Source organism: Antennarius striatus, chromosome 5, assembly GCF_040054535.1.
Source record: "Antennarius striatus isolate MH-2024 chromosome 5, ASM4005453v1, whole genome shotgun sequence".
NCBI classification, from domain to species: Eukaryota; Metazoa; Chordata; class Actinopteri; order Lophiiformes; family Antennariidae; genus Antennarius; species Antennarius striatus.
Window position 1 is genome coordinate 24,512,011 of NC_090780.1, and position 20,452 is coordinate 24,532,462.

General features: G+C 43.9%; 2 protein-coding genes across 2 annotated transcripts; both read right to left on the bottom strand.

Moving 5' to 3' along the window:
- Positions 1 to 5,536: 5,536 nt before the first annotated feature.
- ldlrad2 (low density lipoprotein receptor class A domain containing 2) lies at positions 5,537 to 12,661 on the bottom strand. Its single transcript, XM_068316219.1, has 5 exons — positions 12,046 to 12,661; positions 8,508 to 8,993; positions 8,012 to 8,161; positions 7,720 to 7,860; positions 5,537 to 6,839 (listed from the first exon to the last, which is right to left on the bottom strand). The coding sequence occupies exons 1-5, from the start codon at positions 12,137 to 12,139 to the stop codon at positions 6,535 to 6,537; spliced, it is 1,176 nt and encodes a 391-aa protein (XP_068172320.1). The 5' UTR covers positions 12,140 to 12,661; the 3' UTR covers positions 5,537 to 6,534.
- A 6,115-nt stretch (positions 12,662 to 18,776) lies between these two features.
- Positions 18,777 to 20,042, bottom strand: g0s2 (G0/G1 switch 2). The gene is made up of 2 exons (XM_068315932.1): positions 19,928 to 20,042; positions 18,777 to 19,653 (listed from the first exon to the last, which is right to left on the bottom strand). The coding sequence occupies exon 2, from the start codon at positions 19,609 to 19,611 to the stop codon at positions 19,249 to 19,251; it is 363 nt and encodes a 120-aa protein (XP_068172033.1). The 5' UTR covers positions 19,612 to 19,653; positions 19,928 to 20,042; the 3' UTR covers positions 18,777 to 19,248.
- Positions 20,043 to 20,452: the final 410 nt, after the last annotated feature.

Consider the following 20,452-nt stretch of genomic DNA (forward strand, 5'->3'; position numbering starts at 1 on the left):
GACTCCATCATCTTATAGGCATTCAGTGCTTCCGGCGTCCACCACTGGGTTCGGCGGTGGGTACCGGGCGAGGGGGCCGCATAAGCCGACAGTTGATCTCCCCCCCTTTCCCACCCACCTGCTAGGAAAGGGGGAAGTTTGAAGGTTTTTTTTTTGTTTGCTCGTGTGTTTTTTTTATTGTCGTTTTTCAGTTGCTGTCATAATGGCAAACCGGAGTGCCCGGAGTAAACCAAGACGAGTTGCATTGAGGGGGAGGGCAGAGGGGGGGTGGCTGTCACATATGTTTTATGGCAAACAGGAGTAAACCCAAGTGTAAATAAAGGACTTGAAACGAATGGAATTGAAAATAGATGAATAGATTTCAATATTTCCGCGGTGCACCAGCGTCGTGCCTGGATGATACCCGGCCTCTGATAAGTCAGCTGGGATCAGCTCCAGCAACCCCACGACCCGCGCAAGCAGAAACAGCGATTAAGAAGATGAATGAATGAATGTTAATCAATCATCTCTGCGTCTAATTTGCTTCATAATATTCCATCTTGGGTTTTGAATAAACTTTTATATGCATATCTTATATGTCAAAGATCCCTTTCTTCTTGAGGAGGTGCTTTTTTAGAATTGCTGCAATAACACTCTGGGTGCTCAGTACACTACTATTCAGTGCAACAAGGACCATATTATAGTTTCTAAACTTCCTCTTCAATTCTTTCAAAATCACTCTGTATAGGTTGTCGTCATGGTTTCGGTTGAGTTTTCTCTCAGTTCCTTCAGTTTCAGCCCATGAAATGTCAAATAGGTGAGTCACGATACTCTCCTGGTTGGGTGGAATTTCTTTCACTTTTTGGCATAGCTTCCAAACTATCTGTTCACACAAAATTCTGACATAATCTTTGAATATCACTACATTTCGATGCTTTTCACATTTTGGGTCAGTGTATGGAAGAACTGCCATCACACTCTTTGCTATCATTTCACTGTAACGGCTAAACTGACTCTCCAACCACCAGTTCATCTGGACCATAAATATACATGCCTGTTCTATCACGTTTTCTGCTGATTCACCAAATCTATTCGCTGATGAGTCGAGCCCAGTACCCGTTGTCTCTGTACACTGATCATTGAGGAGTCTTCTAATGGCTTGTGTGAGTTTTAAATATTTAGTACTAGTTTTGGACAGAAACATTTCCTGATCCTGTTGTTTTTCTGATTCATGGTAATGCGCCAACAAATTTAGGACTGATTCTGTCAAACAGATATTCCCATCTGTGCTAATCTTCAAATAATCCGTCATATGAGAAATTATTGCTTTGGAAAAGCATTTTTTAAAAAGATCTTTGAACCTACTCTGAATATACTTCTTCAAATACATTTTACTGGCCTCTTTTGTATGTGGTCCTTCCAATGACTGAAGATATGCTGTGACGATCATTTTAGACGTATGTAAAACCTCCTGAGAGATTTCCAGTTGAATCATCCTAGATGACGTTTGTGAATAGTCATTCAAAGGGTTGTTCAACACACTGCTGAGCTTCTCCCTCATTTTTCTTTGTACATCTTGACATACGATCTCCGGGAAATCTTCCTTTGTCTGTGTAACATCAGGATACTTCTCATTAATGTTGATGTTCTTACTCTGTGGAGGTTGACGACATGATTTGATGAAGTAGTCCTTCAACATTTGACACGCCTGACACATCATGGTGTCAATGATGACTGTTGTGGTGAAATGAGTAGGTTCATTTGACCTGTTTGACAGGGCAGAGTTGACTGTTTTCATGATCTCCGTCGTCATGTGATCCAACAGACATTTAGAAAAAAAGCTGTCATTTTGTGGCGGAACTTTGAAAGTTATGGCTAAGCTCTGATGTATTTTTTCACCTACAAAAAAATCAACCTGCTCCTTGGTCAAACCTGTATATCTCTTCTTAAATGCCCTTATCATGGCACTGGACATGTTTCTGATTATGTCCAAGAGCAACTCTACTAACGATATTTTTAATGAAGAATCTGGCTTATCCGAAATCATTAGATACCACTGTTCCTTTGTTATTCGGCTGTAGAACCGTTCAACGAGCAGGCTAAGATCCTCAACTCCAATATCCAGGAATGGGTCATTTTTGTCTCTGGTTGTCATGATTTCCTCAATGGACGGTGTGCCATCGTCCACATGTATTTCTTTTTGGAAAAACATGGTCAGACTGAACAACATAGGAGACTTTACGTACATATATAGAGAAACATGAAAGGGGACCTGATCAAAGTCAGCCTGACTCCAAAGATCAAAGAAGTTTCATTTTAAAATGAAACTCCTGATCAAACAAAAATTCTATTCATCCATCTATCCATCGATAATACATCAAAGTAATGGGAAAAAAACAACATAGCCATTAGTTCGTTAAGTTAGTTCCATAACAAAGACCGTAGATCAAAGCAAAGTAAACTGTATGACATAACAAAGAATCAGAGTGCAAAGTTAAATGAAGGAGAGTAGATCAATGGTCAGTCTGTCTTTAGAGCTACTCATTAGTTGCATTACACGGGTAGATCTGGCTTTTATTGTCCCATGGAAAGTACATGGGTCCAGCTGGTAAACGTTGAATGAAAGCAGTACTGGATGTACTTCACCCTCTCTGCCTGTTGGGGGCAGCGTAGCCTAGAGGACTGACATTAAAGCTACTGTTTCTGTTCGTAATGCATCATTAGAACTAAAAAAAAAATTGGCACACACGATTCTGATCCGGATTAGGTCCTGTTCTGAATCTGGTGATCCAGAATTTTTAATTTACGTGCAGTGGGATAACAGAAGATACTGAGCTAGATCCGGAATCAGATTGGACCCCTTCTAAAAATGTACTCGCTTCTGCTAAATTTCTGAAATTCATCACTAAAATATTTTCAAAAGCAACTCTAAAAGCATGAGAAAATAAAGGATAGTTTTACAACAAAAGCAATCCGATTACTCTTTGCACTCCTAACTCTGACATGTCACCAATCAGAGCGACTGCTCTATTTCCAGAAGACAATTTAACTCAGGTCGACAAAATAGAAAAGGTCTAAAATGGCCCATAAAGATCTTCAGTTAACAAATTTTTGATATCCATTTAAAAAATCTGTCTTGTTAAAAGTTAATTAGTGAAACTTTTCACCTTCATAATGCATATTTTTGCTATTAGTCTTCCATACTGTCAAGAACCTGTCAGACAGTCTGGTTCACACAGACGGTGTTCGTTCATTTTATATAAAGATGCTTGAAATGCAGAAAACTAGTCTCTGTGATACAACAGATTCTGTTGGGCTGTTCGACTCGCTGCTGCCTCCTGCTGGTTCTTATTAGGTACAGCAGTGGTAGTGAACTTGTGCAACTGGCGTGTGCTAACCTGAAGTAACCTCCAGGTGATGTTTGGGTTTTATTTCTCGGGTCCAGCAGTGTGGCCTCTTCAGATAGCGGGGCAACAAAGAGCCTCTACCGCCCACTCGTGAACACACCAGCTGCTAACTGACCCCCGGCAGCCTGGTGCTCAGGTCTAACAATGGTCTGAATGATGGGCTACGTTGGGGGTGGTGGTAGCCGATTGCCTGATTGCTCATCTTCCACTTTAGTTGGTTTCATAGAATGGGCGTTTGAGTCACGGGGGGTCGGTAACATTTCGCTTTTCTGATGGTCAGATTCAGCTTGAAGAGTTGCCGGCGGATACCAGATGCGAAACACTCAGTGTGAAGCTGCTGAATCCTGGCCAAACCCCCCCTCCCGCCCCCAGAGTGGCCCCAGCAGCAGGAGGCGGACGGAGAACCCCCGACTCCACAAGGATGTGACAATATCCTGGTCTTAAGAGACCACTTTGAATCAGTCAGTCTGACAGGTCAACAGGGTCACGAACTGGACGTTTGCTCAAACACACAGAATTTAGTTGCTAAATCTATTTTAGAACGATTAAAATTTGTGATTTTGAATCTTTCACCAAGAAATGTATTTGCTGCTTAGAACCCTGCCCTGTCAGGACCAGATTCCCATCACGTCCAGAATCGAACATTTCTGTGGGGTATGAAGGGAGGACAGTAGTAGAAACAGTCTTAACTTTCACCGCAATACACTTCCATTCCAGTATGCACATGAAAACCGGAGAAGAAGAGTATGTTTGAGAGTAAATTCATATTATAATTGTGCTGTCCCTTTGTAAGTAAGTGGGTATGCCTGTAAAAAAGGCTGTAGATCAAAGCGCAGGTACTTCCACGTGACAAAGAATCACAGATAATGATCTGCAAGGAAAGGAAACAAGGGAGAGTAAAATACAAACATATATAGACAGATCAAAGGAGAGTAGATCAATTGCCAGTAGGGTCCCGATTATTGTTATGGGTCCCAATTATTATTACGGTCATGCAAATGAACAGAGGGACAAGCAGGGATTGTCATTAGTCTGGCTTTGATCTACCCGTGTAGATACCCGTGTTACTCCCACCCCCCCAATAACGAACAACAAAAGGTGTCTTCAGACGTGACGTTGTGACGTTGGGCATTTAGTCCAGGATAAACATGATCATATCTTTGCATTGTCTTATGTCGTAGCCAATCAGAGCATCTGGGTTAGATGTTTAGCTGTGTTGCTTAGCAACAGCTGTGAGTCACCATGATGTATATATTTATTTATATACGTAGATGATGTTCATAGATTACAGCCTAGAACAACACGTCCTGCCACAGTGCACACGCCCCCCCGCACCTCCCCACCCCCCATCGTAAAAGATAAATGATAAACTACTCTTAATAATAATGAACCACTGCTTGTTTGAAAGTTTTCACATAAATTAAGGTGAGTTGGATTAAAGTTAAATAAGTTATTTTTCTGGAGACCCACTGGGACACGTCACAAACCAGAACATCCAGCTGCAGCCATGACCTTCTCCAGCGAGTCAAGTCCATCTATACTGAACTAGATGTGTGTGTGTGTGTGTGTGTGTGTTTGATGGGTGTGCAGATGTGTATTCTTTACAGTCTCAGCAGAAAGCCACGGATAAAGAAGACTGCATTCTGGACCGGGCTGCAGCCCAGCAACCCGGTGGTTGGGAACACGCTGCTTGTTTAAGGCTTAATGCTTTAAAAAGGACACAAGTTCAAAAAACCTGATGGGACGGCGGTGTGTAACATACTCACACAACACACTGGTGGAGCGAGGAAAGGTTATGCAGCTACTCCATCTGCAGGGTATCACAAAGGGAGTTTGCCTGGTGGACACCTGAACACAGGCTGCCCCTCAGATGGGGCATCAATCTGGGTAAAAGCAGAAGGGAGGGGGTCTGCCCTCCTCCCTGTACAGCATGTGCAGATTGTATGTAGAAGTCTTCTGATGCACAACCTGGAGTCCAACACAGTCGCTGAAAACGTTTGGATGGACTTCAAGAACAAAATTAAAATGCGTGTTGTTTTATGCAATTATTTCTTCCGATCTAAATCAATTGCTACCCAACATTTTGGCGTCAGTATGTTCATTAATACACGTTTCAATCATAAGACATCAAAGTTTATTCTGGTCACAGAGCAACATGTTAGAAGTCCATTCTGAATGATCACAAACTTGTTAGCGAGGCACCGAACGACGCCTCACTAGACTGTCCTGTTGGTGTGTATGAGGAGCAGCTGGAAGGAAATCCATCAGGTCACCAGGTCACCCTCTGGTTCTGGACGCTCAGCAGGAGACCCAGGAAAACTTTGAGTCCAAAAGGCGGAGCTTTCACTTCTAAATTAAAATGTTAGCTAAGAAAATCTAAGACAGAAGCAAACACAGGAATGAAGCTGTTCACACCAACTGGACTGTCTTCTTGTGATGTGGCGCCATCAAAAGAATGACATCATCACTGGCACAATCCTTTACATCTACTCACGTCCATGCTGATGGTGTCTGGAGGTGTTTCCATGGGTTTGGTTGAAGGGGCAAACCCATGGAAACTAGAGTCAGGGCTTTGACTCATGGCAAGAAAGAACAATTACAATTTTTGAAATTGGTTCAATTTCACTCATGTAGGAGTCTTCTTCAGTCATGAACTAGTCTGTAGGAGTGTTTGTAAGTAATGATGGTGTCTTCTTCGGTCAAGTACGAGTCTGTAAGCATCTTCTTCAGTAGTGTAGGAGTCTTCTTCAGTCAAGTACGAGTCTGTAGGAGTCTTCTGTGCTTGCAGCCTAGGCAGCTCAGGTTTTCCATCATCTTGGAGGTGAGTAGTTTTATTTTAGGATGAAATGTTTCACTAAATCCTGCCTTTCAGATACATTCATGTCTTCATTCAATCCATAGTCACACTGTACCCTGCTTTACCTTCTCCTAGTGACCTAAAGGTGTGCATCGCCATAGTGACAGCGCCCCAAACACTGTTCCGATCAAACTGTCCTCTGCAAGTCAGACCTCGTGAATTCAGCCCTCAGTAGACTCCTAATGCAGGACATGTCCATGTCCGTCACGATCATGTGTCAGCATGCAGCCAACATGCTCTGGTCAAGAGTCCATATGACCAGACAGATCAGCTGAACCCCTCCTCTCCATATTAGACACCTGACATGGTGGCGTTTTCCTCCCCGCCGTCGGCGGTGGCCGACGTGCCCAAGCAGTCCCCGTTGATGGGTGGTTGCGGAGTGACCTTGGCCAGTCGGTGCTCTTTGCCGTTGGTACAACTGTGGGTGCAGAGCTGGCAGGAGGCACAGACCGAGTTGCAGCATGGTAGGAAGCGACAGATGCTGACGCGCCAGGGGAACCAACCAGGCGACCAGCAGCACCAGCAGAGTACCAAGCTGCCCACCACAACTCCCAGGAGGATGTAGAGGACCAGCAGGGACAGGGAGACGGGGGAGTCTGGGGACAGCAGAGAAGCATCAAGGTTGGAGGTTTTGGTTCTGAAGGGTCAGTTGGTAAATTACAGACACAAGATGATGAGTTTTACTTCAGGCAAGGTTGACTGAATTGACGGTGTGTGTGTGTGTGTGTGTGTGTGTGTGTGTGTGTGTGTGTGTGTGTGTGTGTGTGTGTGTGTGTGTGTGTGTGTGTGTGTGTGTGTGCACTGGATTAAAATCAGGACCCAGAGCAACAAGATCTGAATGTTTGGCGAACGGACCACCTTTAAATGATGTTTGAAGGGTGGAGTGTTAGTTGGGGTTGGTCCAGCAGAGACACCAGCTGTTGGCCAGCAATGGTGCTCAAACAAAACCACGTCCTGACAATAGAAACTAATCGCTTGTGTTTTTAAAAGTTAGGCAACAAACACAGGTTTGACAAAACTAAGTTTTTGTATGTATTTCAGTATGTTAATGTGCACCCCCAAAAATGTGCACGACTTCAACCAAACAAATCTGTTTTCAGCCTGCATGGAAGTGGATCTCAGCTAATATCACCCCCTCCATTCAACAGTCAGAGGAGAAGAATGGAAGCTTTCTTCGGCTGCACTTGGCCCGATCTTAAAAGCAATCAGAATCCGGCAGGCTGGCCCAGACAGTCTCTGTTTGCCCCTCCAAAGCTGGAGTAGGGACAGATCACTCAAAAGGCTGCCATGGGAATCCATCACCATTTATTGCTTTACGAGTCTTAAGGTGAAATTAACAACTCAATAGTCACCATTAGTTTTATGCCCTGTCATCGGGACACTCTACATTCAAGTGGACCCTCAGTTCATTTGTTTCCCAGCCAACTGACTGTGAGACATGAACGTTCTATTATTAATACCAGTCACAGCCGTTACCTGTAACCGATTCCGAACTAGGGGCGCTGTTTGGCCCACTGCAGTTCATATGTGGAGGCACTGGCACTGTGGGTAGAGTCGCGAAGGGTGCAGGTGAGGTTGCCATTGCTGGTGAAGGTTCAGGAGGTAGAAGCTGGCCTGCTAATGAAGGAAACATTCAGGTCAGCTATTGAATGGGACCAGAGGCCATTCTCTCCCATTAAACTTTAACTGGCTCTCAAAAAGCCAGCAAGTTCTTCTTAAGGATCTGAAGAATTAATATATAAGTACCAAATGTGGTCAAATCACCAACCTTTACAGCCTGTCCTCAGGTTTTCCTCCAAGTCACTTCCATCCCCACAGTTGTCGATGCCCTTATCATCACACACCAGACTGAGAGGGATACACTTCCCATTCCTGCAGGTGAAATAAGGCTCACTGCTGCACTCTGATTGGTTAAAACCTAAAGAAGAAGGCATTTGACGTAGAAGAGAGAAAGTAGGAGTGTCAGTAGTCGTGGCTGAACCCTAGAGTTTGATGGTCGGGCAGGTAAATGGGTCTATAAATACGATTGTGATGACGTGACAGAGAAATGAGGTTTGAAAATTTCCAAACGTGTGTAAATATTTTCATGTTTGGGTCAGAATCACCTCTTTGCAAATTGTTTCATGGGAAACAATTTCTGATCATACAGAAAGAAGCTGAGGTGTAAATGAGACATAAAACACTTTTCTGTTGTGTTGCATGTCTATCCTTATGTTTGCATCCCAGCATGCATCACATGAAACATCCGGGTCTTTCATTCTCACCCAGTCTGAAGGAGGTGAAGTCCCCCACAAAGTCCACTCTGGGCTGAGTCCCCCGGGTCACCAGCCTCAGGGTCAGGTAGTTTCCTGTGGACAGCACTGGTCGGGGTGGGCTCTTCCCACACAGAGGAGGCCCAAGAGGAGGGGAGACTCTGTCCTGCCCATCATAGAACTGGATGTACGAGCCGGCATGGCACGGGTCCACAGAACCTTCATCAGATGTGGGATCCAGTCTGGGGTTGAGAGGGGCGGAGCCACGAGGGGACTCTGGGAAGGCAGGGGCTGGGCTGAGAGGGGCCACTCGAAGTAAGCTGTAGACCAAGAAGAAGCGAAAGTGGAACTGGACCTTGTCTTTGGGGGAACTGGCCTGCATGGTGAGGTGGCAGTCGGTCCCCATGGTCACAAAGTAGTACTTCTTGGATTCCTGATGGGAATTGACGATCATTCCATCGCCCCGAATTGTTTGGCCGCAGAAGTCGACGACGTTTACTGTCAGAGAGAAGACAGAAGAAACACAACAGTATAAGGATCATTACCTCCAGCAAGTTACGTCTCTACGTTTGTTTATCAGCAGGATTACTTGAACATCATAAAATACATTTTAGAAAATGAGGTGGAAGGGTTGGGCTCATGCCAAAAGCTCAAGATACTCTAGTCATAACTGGTATAGGTATTTTTATTTAGTTGCTTTGGGTGAACAAAAATTAGGTTTTTGAATCTTATGTGATTAAAAATGTGGCCTCATTCCATCTATTCAAACCATATGTCTAACATAACTGAAGCGTTAATACACCAGTCAGAGGACTTTTCTGGCACATGGGTAAGTCAAAGGTTCCGCAAAAATCTTTTTCTGCCCTTTGATCTATGACATAAACTAACAAACAGAACCAGAGATTTTACACCACTGCAGGACTCAGTGGTGATGCTAACTTGTCTTTCTTGGGGTCACTCCTTGTAAATTACAGAAACCTGAACACTGTCCTACCTGAAGCCGGATCCACTTCCTGACTGAAGATGTCTTACCCTGACACAGATCAAACTCTCCCTCTGATTTGCAGGAACCTCCAGTGGTTTATTGGTATGTATTCCCACTGACAGACTCCTGTTAGAACCACCATTGTTCGGAGTGGATCAGCATGAGTAATGTTTGATCTCGTGATGTTGAGGCGGTCCTTCCTGGATGTCTCGGAGGAAGCGGGAAGAACCGGCTGTTGTCGGGGGCAACTCTGATCTCCAGGAGGTTTGTTTGACTCCACTCAGACTTCCTTTGCAGATGTTTGTCGGTGTACATTCGTCCCTTTATTCGTTGTGCCCTCTCTTAAAAGTTAAAGGATAGGTTTGCTAATTTACAAGTCCATCTGTAAATAAGACTAAGGTGCCCGAACAAACACTGAAGCAGGATCTGCTTGTTTTGTTGCACTTTGTCTTGTTGTAGTTCCTGCAAATAATGAAAGTGTCAGAAAAGTCTTCTAGGCTGGAGCACAAGGTCAAGTCGGGGACATCCACGATTGTTTGTGATCAACTGTCTCCCCAAAGGTGGAACCCTTACTCCTAACCCTTTAAAGCCAAGTGATACACTTGGCTTCTCAGAATATTGAGACTTCTACATCATAGGGTTGACATTTTTTCCCAAAATACTTATGTACACAATCAGTCATATGCATTTTCCACGCAAAAAAAAATCTGGATTTAGCAAAAATTATAAAATTAAAGCTCACATATGTTAAGTTATATTATTTAAGGAGGGTGCGGGGGGTTTGGCAACATTTGTCAGACAGTTCCACTGAGACCTTATTAAAATGAGATTTTTCTGGTAATTATTTCATGGTTCAGGCTTTACAAATTCTAAATACAAATTCTAAATTTCATCAAAATGAAAGCTTTTTCACTAATTTCTGCCAAACTGAATGGCAAAAGCTAAACCTCCATGTCAATGGAAATAAAATGTGAAGCCCTTTCCTTTTCTAAACTTCATATGAATCTTTTACAAGACTTTAAATGTTTTAATACCAAACACAATGAAATTTTAAACTAAACCAGAGGACATACTCCACCTCTGACCGTGGGATAAGGACAGAAAACTAATTAAATGTCAGTGACGCTATAGAAGAGAGCGTCATCAGCGCGTTGCTGGACCCATTCTGCCATGTGATCCTGTATCATTGCTCATCCACAGGCAGGACCGGGACAGATGGGTGGGCAGATCCGGCTCCACCACCCCCTGCCTCTGGGCCGCAGGCCAAATAATGAGAAAATTTACGACCACCCTTGGACTTTATTAGCTCTGTTTCCCTGGGAGACCAACAGATCCTTCTCCACTGACCTGCAGGAATGTCCCAAGGCCCAGGAGCCCCTGTTGGTGGGAAAAAGCTCATCCCCTCTACAGTACATTAGCAAATAGAGAGCCATAGGGGATGCTGTCCAAAACACGGGTGATAAGAGGACACCACAACCCCAGTAAAGTTTTTGTAGGCTGCAAGTCGAACCCCTTTAAAACAGCACTCTAGTAAACCGAGTCTATCTGAGAGAGCAAACCCCGGGGGCAGGTGAGGACCAGGTCCCGTAGTGACAAATGTCTATGAGAAGTCATTGTGTGGAAAAGGGCAGCAGCCTCGCCATCCATCCGTGTGTTTTACTAACATCATTAGCCTCCATTATATCACCTCAACAAGGCATGGGGCAGTGGATAAACAGGAAGGAACAGCAGGGCGGTGTGGATATGGTGCGCATCACATCCCGATGTTCCATGTCTTCACACGCTTCAGAAATTGCAAACCAAATCAAATCCAGCAGCATTTTTTAAAATCACACTCATGCAACAGCTGATTTGATGTAGGACATGTAGGAACAAGTGTTCCCTTTGGTGTCCATGAGAATATGGAAACCGGGTCCGGAAGAGCTTTTGATAGGGGATCACAAATATTCACAGATGTTTTCAGGAAATAACTTGTGAGTAAACAATGAGTAAATACAAGGCTTTGTGTAGCAGCCCTCAGATGTCATGTTTTAGAAATGACGTCTGTCATTTTTCTCCAATATGATATCTAGTTGTTATTGACTATTATCTAAATTACAGTTGCGTTTGTCACTCCGTTAGTTAGTTAGTTAGTTAGTTACTACACCCGTAACAAAGACCGTAGATCAAAGCACAAGAATAGGCCAAAGCCAGACCAGACTTTGACCTACCGCTAGTTATTATTATTTACTTCCATTTAGCTGTCTGTTAGCAGGATTACTGTACATAAAAATATTAGCATGTACCTTTAACTACCCATAAACCTCTTTCATTACCCCTGTAAAAGTAAAGGGTCCCCCTTGAACCAAATGTCGAAGGTAAAGTGTGACCTGATTTGAATTTCTTGAGTAATAAACAAATAGTTTACGGACCAGACCCCCCCACCCCCCTAACCTTGTGTGTAATAAACAAACATGAGTTTCATTTACTGTTTGCCTTGATTAAATTACATTTTCTAACACATGAATAAAACATGAAGTAAATGCTTGAAGTCTGTGAACCCGGTCCAAACGGCTGAAGTCTTACCGGTCTCGATGGCGGAGCAGCACTGATTCATTGGGCCGAGCAGGAGCAGCAACACCAGCAGGCGCTGCTGGGAGACCTCCACCTCCTCCATCATCCGGGCCGAGACGAGGAGTCCAATCCAGTCAGCTCACAGAGGAGAACCTGAAGTCATTCTCACACGGCATGGACTCGATCACCAGAGGCGAGAAAGAGTCGCAAGAGCACAGTCCTCCTCGGTTCTCCATCATAAACTGCCCCTGGCTTTTATTCCACTAGAACCTCCTCCAGGGCCGTCCGTTCACGTGTCCTGTCATCACCATGACAACTGCCAACAAATCAGCTACAAGACCGGCCAGCGCTGAGCTGCTGCATTAGTTTCCCTGTCCAATAGAACTTTTCCCCATCCAGTCAGTAGCTCGTCTGATTTCTAGCTGCAGCCCAAGTTTGGGGTCAAATATACAGTATATCTAAATCAGTTCATGTCCAGGCCCATGTTTGACCCAAGTGGTGTTCTTCTTCTTCTTCTTCTTCTTTTCCTTTCAGCTTTTCCCTTCAGGGGTGGCCACAGCGAATCAGTGTCCTCCATCTACTCCTGTCTTCTGCATCCTCTTCTCTCACACCAACTACCTTCATGTCCTCTTTCACTACATCCATAAACCTCTTTGGTCTTCCTCTAGGCCTCCTGCCTGGCAGTTCAAAGGTCAGCATCCTTCTACCAATATATTCACTATCTCTCCTCTGGACATGTCCAAACCATCTCAGTCTGGCCTCTCTGACTTTATCTCCAGAACCTCTAACATGTGCTGTCCCTCTGATGTACTCATTCCTGATCCTATCCATCCTGGTCACTCCCAGAGAGAACCTCAGCATCTTCATCTCTGCTACCTCCAGCTCTGTCTCCTGTCTTTTCCTCAGTGACACTGTCTCTAGACCAAACAACATCGCTGGTCTCACCACAGTTTTGTACACCTTTCCTTTCCTTTCAACTCTTCTATCACACATCACACCTGACACTTTCCTCCACCCGTTCCATCCTGCCTGGACACGCTTCTTCACCTCTTTTCCACACTCTCCATTGCTCTGGACTGTTGAGCCTAAGTACTTCAAATCCTCCACCTTCTTGATCTCTTCTCCCTGTAACCTCACTCTTCCACTTGGGTCCCTCTCATTCACACACATGTACTCTGTCTTACTGCGGCTAACCTTCATTCCTCTCCTTTCCAGGACAAACCTCCACCTCTCTAGCTTCTCCTCCACCTGTTCCCTGCTCTCACTACAGATCACAATGTCATCTGCAAACATCATAGTCCATGGAGATTCCTGTCTAACCTCATCTGTCAGCCTGTCCATCACCATAGCAACAAGAAGGGGCTCAGAGCTGATCCCTGATGCAGTCCCACCTCCACCTTGAACTCCTCTGTCACACCTACAGCACACCTCACCACTGTCTTACAGTCCTCATACATGTCCTGCACCGCTCTAACATACTTCTCTGCCACTCCAGACTTCCTCATACAATACCTCAGTTCCTCTCTGGATACCCTGTCATCAGCTTTCTCCAGATCTACAAAAACACAATGCAGCTCCCTCTGGTCTGTACTCTCTGCTCACAAATGCTCACTTCTGCCCTTAGTCTAGCTTCCACTACTCTTTCCCATAACTTCATTGTATGGCTCATCAGCTTTATTCCTCTGTAGTTGCCACAACTCTCCCTTGTTCTTAAAGATGGAGACCAGCACACTTCTCTTCCATTCCTCAGGCATCTTCTCACTAAGATCCTGTTGAACAACCCAGTCAGAAACTCTACTGCCACCTCTCCTAGACACTTCCAAACCTCTACAGGTATATCATCAGGACCGACTGCCTTTCCACTCTTCATCCTCTTCAATGCCCTCCTCACTTAATCCTGACTAATCTTTGCTACATCCTGGTCCACAACAGTCACCTCTTCCAGTCTTTGTTCCCTCTCATTTTCCATGTTCATCAACTCTTCAAAGTACTCTTTCCATCTTCCCATCACAAGTGGTATTACTCACCTGAATCACATTAACACCATTATGACTGATGGCTACTACAGGATAAATTAAGTTTTAAACTATTTTATTTATTCCTTCAGTTGACCTGGATATTTTCAGAGTTCTCTAACGTATCTGACGCAGCCTCTGGTGCGTTTGAAACGTTTTGTGTTCTGTCATCAACTCAGGGCGCAGAATCCATCAGGGGGATTCTGCCCCCTGGTGGCTCAAAGAAAAGTGCAATTGTCCTTTAATCTCTTCAAAATAAAATCCTGTTTCTATTCAGGAAGAAAAAAAATGATTACTTGTGTTTGTTTGGGAATTCTGAAAGTTAGACAAACGCTCTGGATGATGATGTCATCAACATAACTGTTATTAAGAAAACCATCCAACTCTCTAGCAAACTTCTCGAAGTAATATATTTTATTTTATATTGGAATATTGTCTGGAAATCGGTGGATTACCAGATATGTTTAATATATGGTAAAAAAACAAAAACATGAAAAATTAATTAAACAAATTTGGAACATTATGGCCAAAATACCTAATTAGCACTAGTGTGGAAAAAGCACTAATTTCTTTGTACTGTGCCTTTTCAAACCAGATAAACTGTACATTAATACATTGAATTTCACTGAAATGCAATCAAAATGAGTCATCCTGCTTAACTCTCATTGGTGGAAATAAAAACAGGACTTCTTTACTGGTTATTTATCATGACAGAATGCACACTGACATGTGTGTACACACACACACACACACATGAGAGCACACACACCTACATCAAAGGCAAAATTAACTTCAAAAAGGAAATGATTGAAGAACTTTTGGATATGAAGAGAATGTGATATACTTTGATGTCCAAAGTCACCCGATGATATAAAGGTGTGTTTGGTGCATGTAAAGGTGCATCAGTTGACCACAAACTCAGTGAAAACGTGATGATTACTCAAGACCCAAGCATCACAGGAAGATTTGCTTCCGCACACTTTCAGAACTGGAACGGCCACAAAACGATGAGAGGACAGCAGCGAGTCCAGGCAGTCCGGCCAGTCCAGACTCAAACCACCAGAACACCACTTGTTGAACTGGCCTCCCTTAATCAACAGCCAACTTTGCTTGTTAGGGAAATACCGCCCGAAAGACTGTTACTACAAAAGATGGAGGCTTTGTTTTCAAACAGATTCCCACTAGTCACCGGGGCAAAAGTAATGCGTGATGTGGCAACCGAGGAAGACCTACCCAGACACGGGGAAGAAGTAGTGCATAATGTGACCACTGACAAAGAACTACCGAGACACGGGGAAGAAGTAGTGCATAATGTGACATCTGAGGAAGATCTACCCAGACACGGGGAAGAAGTAGTGCATAACGTGACCACTAACAAAGACCTACCCAGACACGGGGAAGAAGAAGTGCATAATGTGACCTCTGAGGAAGACCTACCCAGGCACAGGAAAGAAGTAGTGCATAATGTGACCTCTGAGGAAGACCTACTTAGATACTGGGAAAATGTAGTGCATAATGTGACCACTCAGAAACACCTACCCAGATTTGAGGAAGAAGTAGTGCATAATGTGATCACTGAGAAAGACCTACCCAGACACATGCATAAAGTCAGGCAGGTGAATGTCCTTCCACCCACCTCCACCATGGGCGCAGCTAGAGAATTTACTTGTATTCGTGCGATCAACCAGCCCCAAACTTTCTTAAGCAGACAAAGACCTGCACAACTCAGTACCAAATACATTCCTGTCCACCGCCGAGCTGTTGAACAGCCGAAGAAGTATTCAATGAAGACGATGGGACCAGTACAGACAGAGAAGCCTTGCCCATCTAACTACCTAAAGAAACAATCAAGAAAGACCAAGCAACCTGGAATCATACCGTATTCAGGAGTGTCTTGCACCACTGCTAGAAGGAAACCACCAGAGTCAAGCAGACAACAGGCCGTTGTCACAGCAAAGCAGACACCTGCAGTCACAAACCAGCGAAAATGTGGAAAACTACCTCGGTACCTGCTGAAGTGCCAGGAAGACCTGCTTAAAAGAGAAGAGCATGAGATGATGAAATTAAAGGAGAATTACCTGACCGAAGAGAGACGAGAAGTAATTCTGGAGCATTTGAGGACAGAATTGAAAGAGATGAACGCTGAGTACCAAAAACTCATAGACTTCAGAGAAAACAAGTTGAAACAGATCCAGAGGGATAAACTAGATGTCACAATGAAAGACATCGAGCATGACATCGCAATACTTGAGACGGACAGAATTCTCCACATACCAAGTCTGTTAGCCTTAACTCGCTATGCCCACAAATTACTCACGAGTAACACATTTGTCTGACCAGATGGATGTGGCTTGTGTTGATGACCTGTTACTGTCATCTAAGACTTGATGTCTGTCTGGAATAAATTTTTCAATTAAGGTTTCCTTCACATGCTTGCAAAATACTGCTGCCGTCTATGTGCTTCTCCTTGACAGGTGGGGGTCAAGTATAACAATGGTCTCCAACCATTTTCTGCAGTTTTATGTATGAAACTATTTCTGCGGACCGGTTAGAGGTGCAGGTCTTTAAATTATAAAACCTTTGTCAGTTTATAGTATTTAATCGGAATCCAACTATTGCACCTTTTAGTAGGTAATTAAGACAATTTCATACTATAATGTCAACTTACCATGATGTAGAGTCAGGGGGAAGCCTGGGCTTGTTTCCCTGCTACTAGACGGCCCCATCTGGGAGTGATGGGAGGCAGTGATACTCGAATTGTGTTGGCTATATCCAGTCTACTACATAGCCTTGTTTTAGAGGCTGTCACCGCAAAAAATACCTCGCAAAAAATATGTGGTTGGAAACAGAAGAAGGGATTTTGAGCACTGTTCAATGTCAGGATATTCTGCTTTGACTTTAACCCAGAATGCAAAAAAGATTTGAAGTTTTCTCCAACATGAATTGAAGATAACAGTTGCAATCTCAATCAGTTGCTCCTCTTCACATAGAGGTAGGGTTGATTGACCTGGCTTGTTTAAAAAAAAAGGGTTTTGGATCCATTCATTCGCAGTTTTGGGCTCTTTTTCAATTGGGAAGTAACGCTCAAAGTCTTTTGAAAGCTGCAACAGGTGGTCATGTTTCAACTGGCCGAATGAAGGTATGATTTCTCTTCTATAATCCCTGCTCCAGTGTGGAACATGTCGGACGTCCCTGCATATACTCCCTGTCTCAAGAATTACAGTTTGGCTTTAAATGCTGCAACTTTATCTGCCAACTTAATAGCTGTCATTTTTCCTTGAAGTGACAGATTGAGTTCATTGAGCAGGTTAAAACTGTCACACAGGTCGGCAAGTTTGGAGATCCAATCAGTGTTTCTAAAATACTTTGCAAATGATAACCCTTTTTTTTTTTTTAGAAAAATCTCTGCAAGGACTCATTCATTCATTCATTTTCAACATCCGCTTCTTCTGCAGTCATGGGTCATGGGGTTGCTGGAGCCTATGCCAGCGGACTGGGGGCATGAGGCAGGGTCCATCCAGGTACGATTCCAGTGCACCCTGGTACCCAGCCTAGCCCAGCCTAGCCTACTCCATAACCCCAGAGGGTTGTTGGGGCAGCACAGACAACATGCGGTTGTCATCATATGGCGTGTCTTAGGTAATTGAACCTGGCAGCATCCATCCCTTTCCAGGTTGGACGCAGCCACGTCAACAATCGTGCACGTCACAGCTACGAGCAGTTTGACACTCCAATTTGCCTGAATTGCATGTTTTTGGAGTTGGGACGAAGCCGGAGAACATGCTTCTGTTATTTCTCTTTCCTTGTTCATACTTCATTGGTGCTTCACATGCTGGCAAGATAACACCTCCAACTGTCTATGTGCTTGTACTTGACAGGTGGGGAAGAAGTATAGAAGACAAGAAATCTAAAGGCCTGACAATCCCGCCCCCATCCTATCTGGCCTATCCGCCACTCTCTCTCCTTCCCTTGCCCTTTCTGTCACCATTCAATTTCTTTCCGACTCAACCGGTCAAGGCGGATGACCGTCCTCCAGGGTCTGGGTCCTGCCCGGAGTTTCTTCCTCAAGGAGGGAGTTTTTCCCTGCCACTGTCGCTTATGCTTACTCTGGAGGGTTCTGTTGGGTTTCTCTGTCTGATAAAGCACTTTGAAATGTCTGCTGATGTGATTAAGCGCCATACAAATAAATGATGATTGATTGCTTGAAAACAAGATCCGGAAGCTCTAATAGAAAAAGTATCATGAAGTATAGAAGACAACTACCTAGGAGTCAGTGAACACAGTCCTGGCAACGCCTCCCCACCCCAGCGGCTGCTCGAAACTCCAGACTATTAGGCGGTCAAAGGGAATGAGTCTGGGTCATGCACAGAGTTTGTTCCTCAATGTGAGAAGATGATTAAATACAAGATCATTGATTCATTGATTCCACAACAGGATAAGGGGTAAAGAAATGAATGCATTAAAGATATTGACTATTTTTTTTCCAGTTGGTAATCAATAAAAAAGTTCAAAATTCCATTTACTGTCTTCTGATTTTCGTGACTATCTATCTTTTTTGGACATCCACTGCATATCTCCTGTAAATACTCCAAAAGTGACAGTACACAGAAATGGCTCGTCTGCATTTTTGGGGTCATAAGTAGCTCATGAACAGCTGTCTGAGCAAAAATCCATCCGGGGCTGTTTATGTCGATTAATAAGATCAAATAAGTGACAAACCAGACATAATAAATAAAAAAGTACTTTATTTGTATGGAAAAAATGCATATTTACATATTTGTACACAGGACACCAGGTGGCGTTAGACAGCAACAAAACACAACACGATGCTGCCTTCAGTCCCCATCATATAAATAATGTCAGTGGGGGTTTTATTATCATTTTGATTTGTTTCACAGATTGTAACTAATACTTCATTCGAAATGATTTACTTCAGTCCAGGGGAATATACCGTCAACTGGTACCCTTCGCTGGTACCCTTCACTGGCATCATTCACTTGCTCTCATGAAGATAGGTGGGCCTGTTGAAGGGACTCCTCTATGTTAAGGACTCCTCTATGTCAAGTAATGAGAGCACTCCAGCAGCGCTTGAAGGCATCATTATTAGCGGCTCCGCCTCTTCTCGTTTCTGTGTCTTTAAGTTTCAGTCAGAGCACAGAAATCAGTTCCCTAATGAATGCAGCTCATTAGGTTGAGTCTTTCAGGACGCATGCAGCCGATTGGCCATGCTCCGTTGGCCGAGTCCGTGGATCTTGGAGAGAGTCAAGATCTGGGTCGTACTTTCATTTTTTCGAGCCAGTTTCTTCTCCTCCTCCTCCTCCTCTTCCTCCTGGTTATGCACACTGCATTGCACTTTGACAGTTCTTTGCTCCCACATGAGGAGCATCTCTGCGTCTGACTCATCTCGAGAATAGAAAGGATGGCACACGGTCTCGACGAGGCCGATGACCGTCCCCAGCACCGCAAACACCGAACCCACCAGGTAGACCCTCAGCAGACCACGACTCGGCTTCTGACTCAGCATTTCCTTTGCAAACGGGATCAGTTCCTCCAGCTTTTCCATGTCCAAAGTCTTTCAGTTCAGGGGCAATGGTTGTATGTAGACCTTTGGAAAAACCAGTAACAATTAGAGATGGAAAAAGCTTTTTACAGAAGATTCAAGACTTCCCTTTGGGTTGTGTGATGTGTGAAGCGTCTACAGTTAGGTCACCAATGGATACAAACAAAGAAGAAAAAAGTAGGAGGTAACCTGAACAAACCTACATAGCCTGATGTTTTTAGATTTTTTTGAAGGTTACATTTGAAAATACCTCCAGATATTCCTCAATGACATCCAACATATGTTTCCACGTCTGGTAGAGGAAAAAATAAGAACTTACCTTAATGGTTTTGTTGTACAGGATCAACCAACTTCTGACATCCAGTTTGAACTGACCTGATCTCTGTGGTCATTTATAGTCTCGCTGACTCAGCCCACACAACAGCATGTGAATATTCATGAGGACTTGGGAAACTCAGAAATGTGGCAGTGAGCCATGAACTTCGACCCAGTTATATGTAATCTCATTACATGGTGAAGTGCCTCAGAAATAGTTAGTGTTTGCTCATGGTCAGTGCATAAAGGTGACTCTATTCATAGTTATTCACAGTGTTACAGTGACGACTGCTTTATTGTAGGTTGTTCGTGACATTAAGGTAAGGTCAACCTCACCTTAATGAGGCGTCAAACCTGGGGTTTCAGGTGTTTCAACCACATTTCAACAACAGAGCCTCAAATACATTCTTTGACCAACTTCAGATTTTGTAGAAAACCAGACGCTGTCTTTCTGCCTTTTTACTTTCTTTGTCTTTAGTAAAGGCTAATTCATCTTTTGTAGAGACGATTACACACGAGGTGAACCTGA

Bases quoted from the DNA above. Each gene is read 5' to 3' on its own strand.
- ldlrad2 (XM_068316219.1), bottom strand. From the start codon at position 12,139: ATGATGGAGGAGGTGGAGGTCTCCCAGCAGCGCCTGCTGGTGTTGCTG. The intron at 8,162-8,507 runs GTGAGAATGAAA...CTTCTTCTTTAG, and splicing joins CTTCACCTCCTTCAGACTGG to GTTTTAACCAATCAGAGTGC. The intron at 7,861-8,011 runs GTTGGTGATTTG...TTCCTTCATTAG, and splicing joins CCTGAGGACAGGCTGTAAAG to CAGGCCAGCTTCTACCTCCT.
- g0s2 (XM_068315932.1), bottom strand. From the start codon at position 19,611: ATGGAAAAGCTGGAGGAACTGATCCCGTTTGCAAAGGAAATGCTGAGT.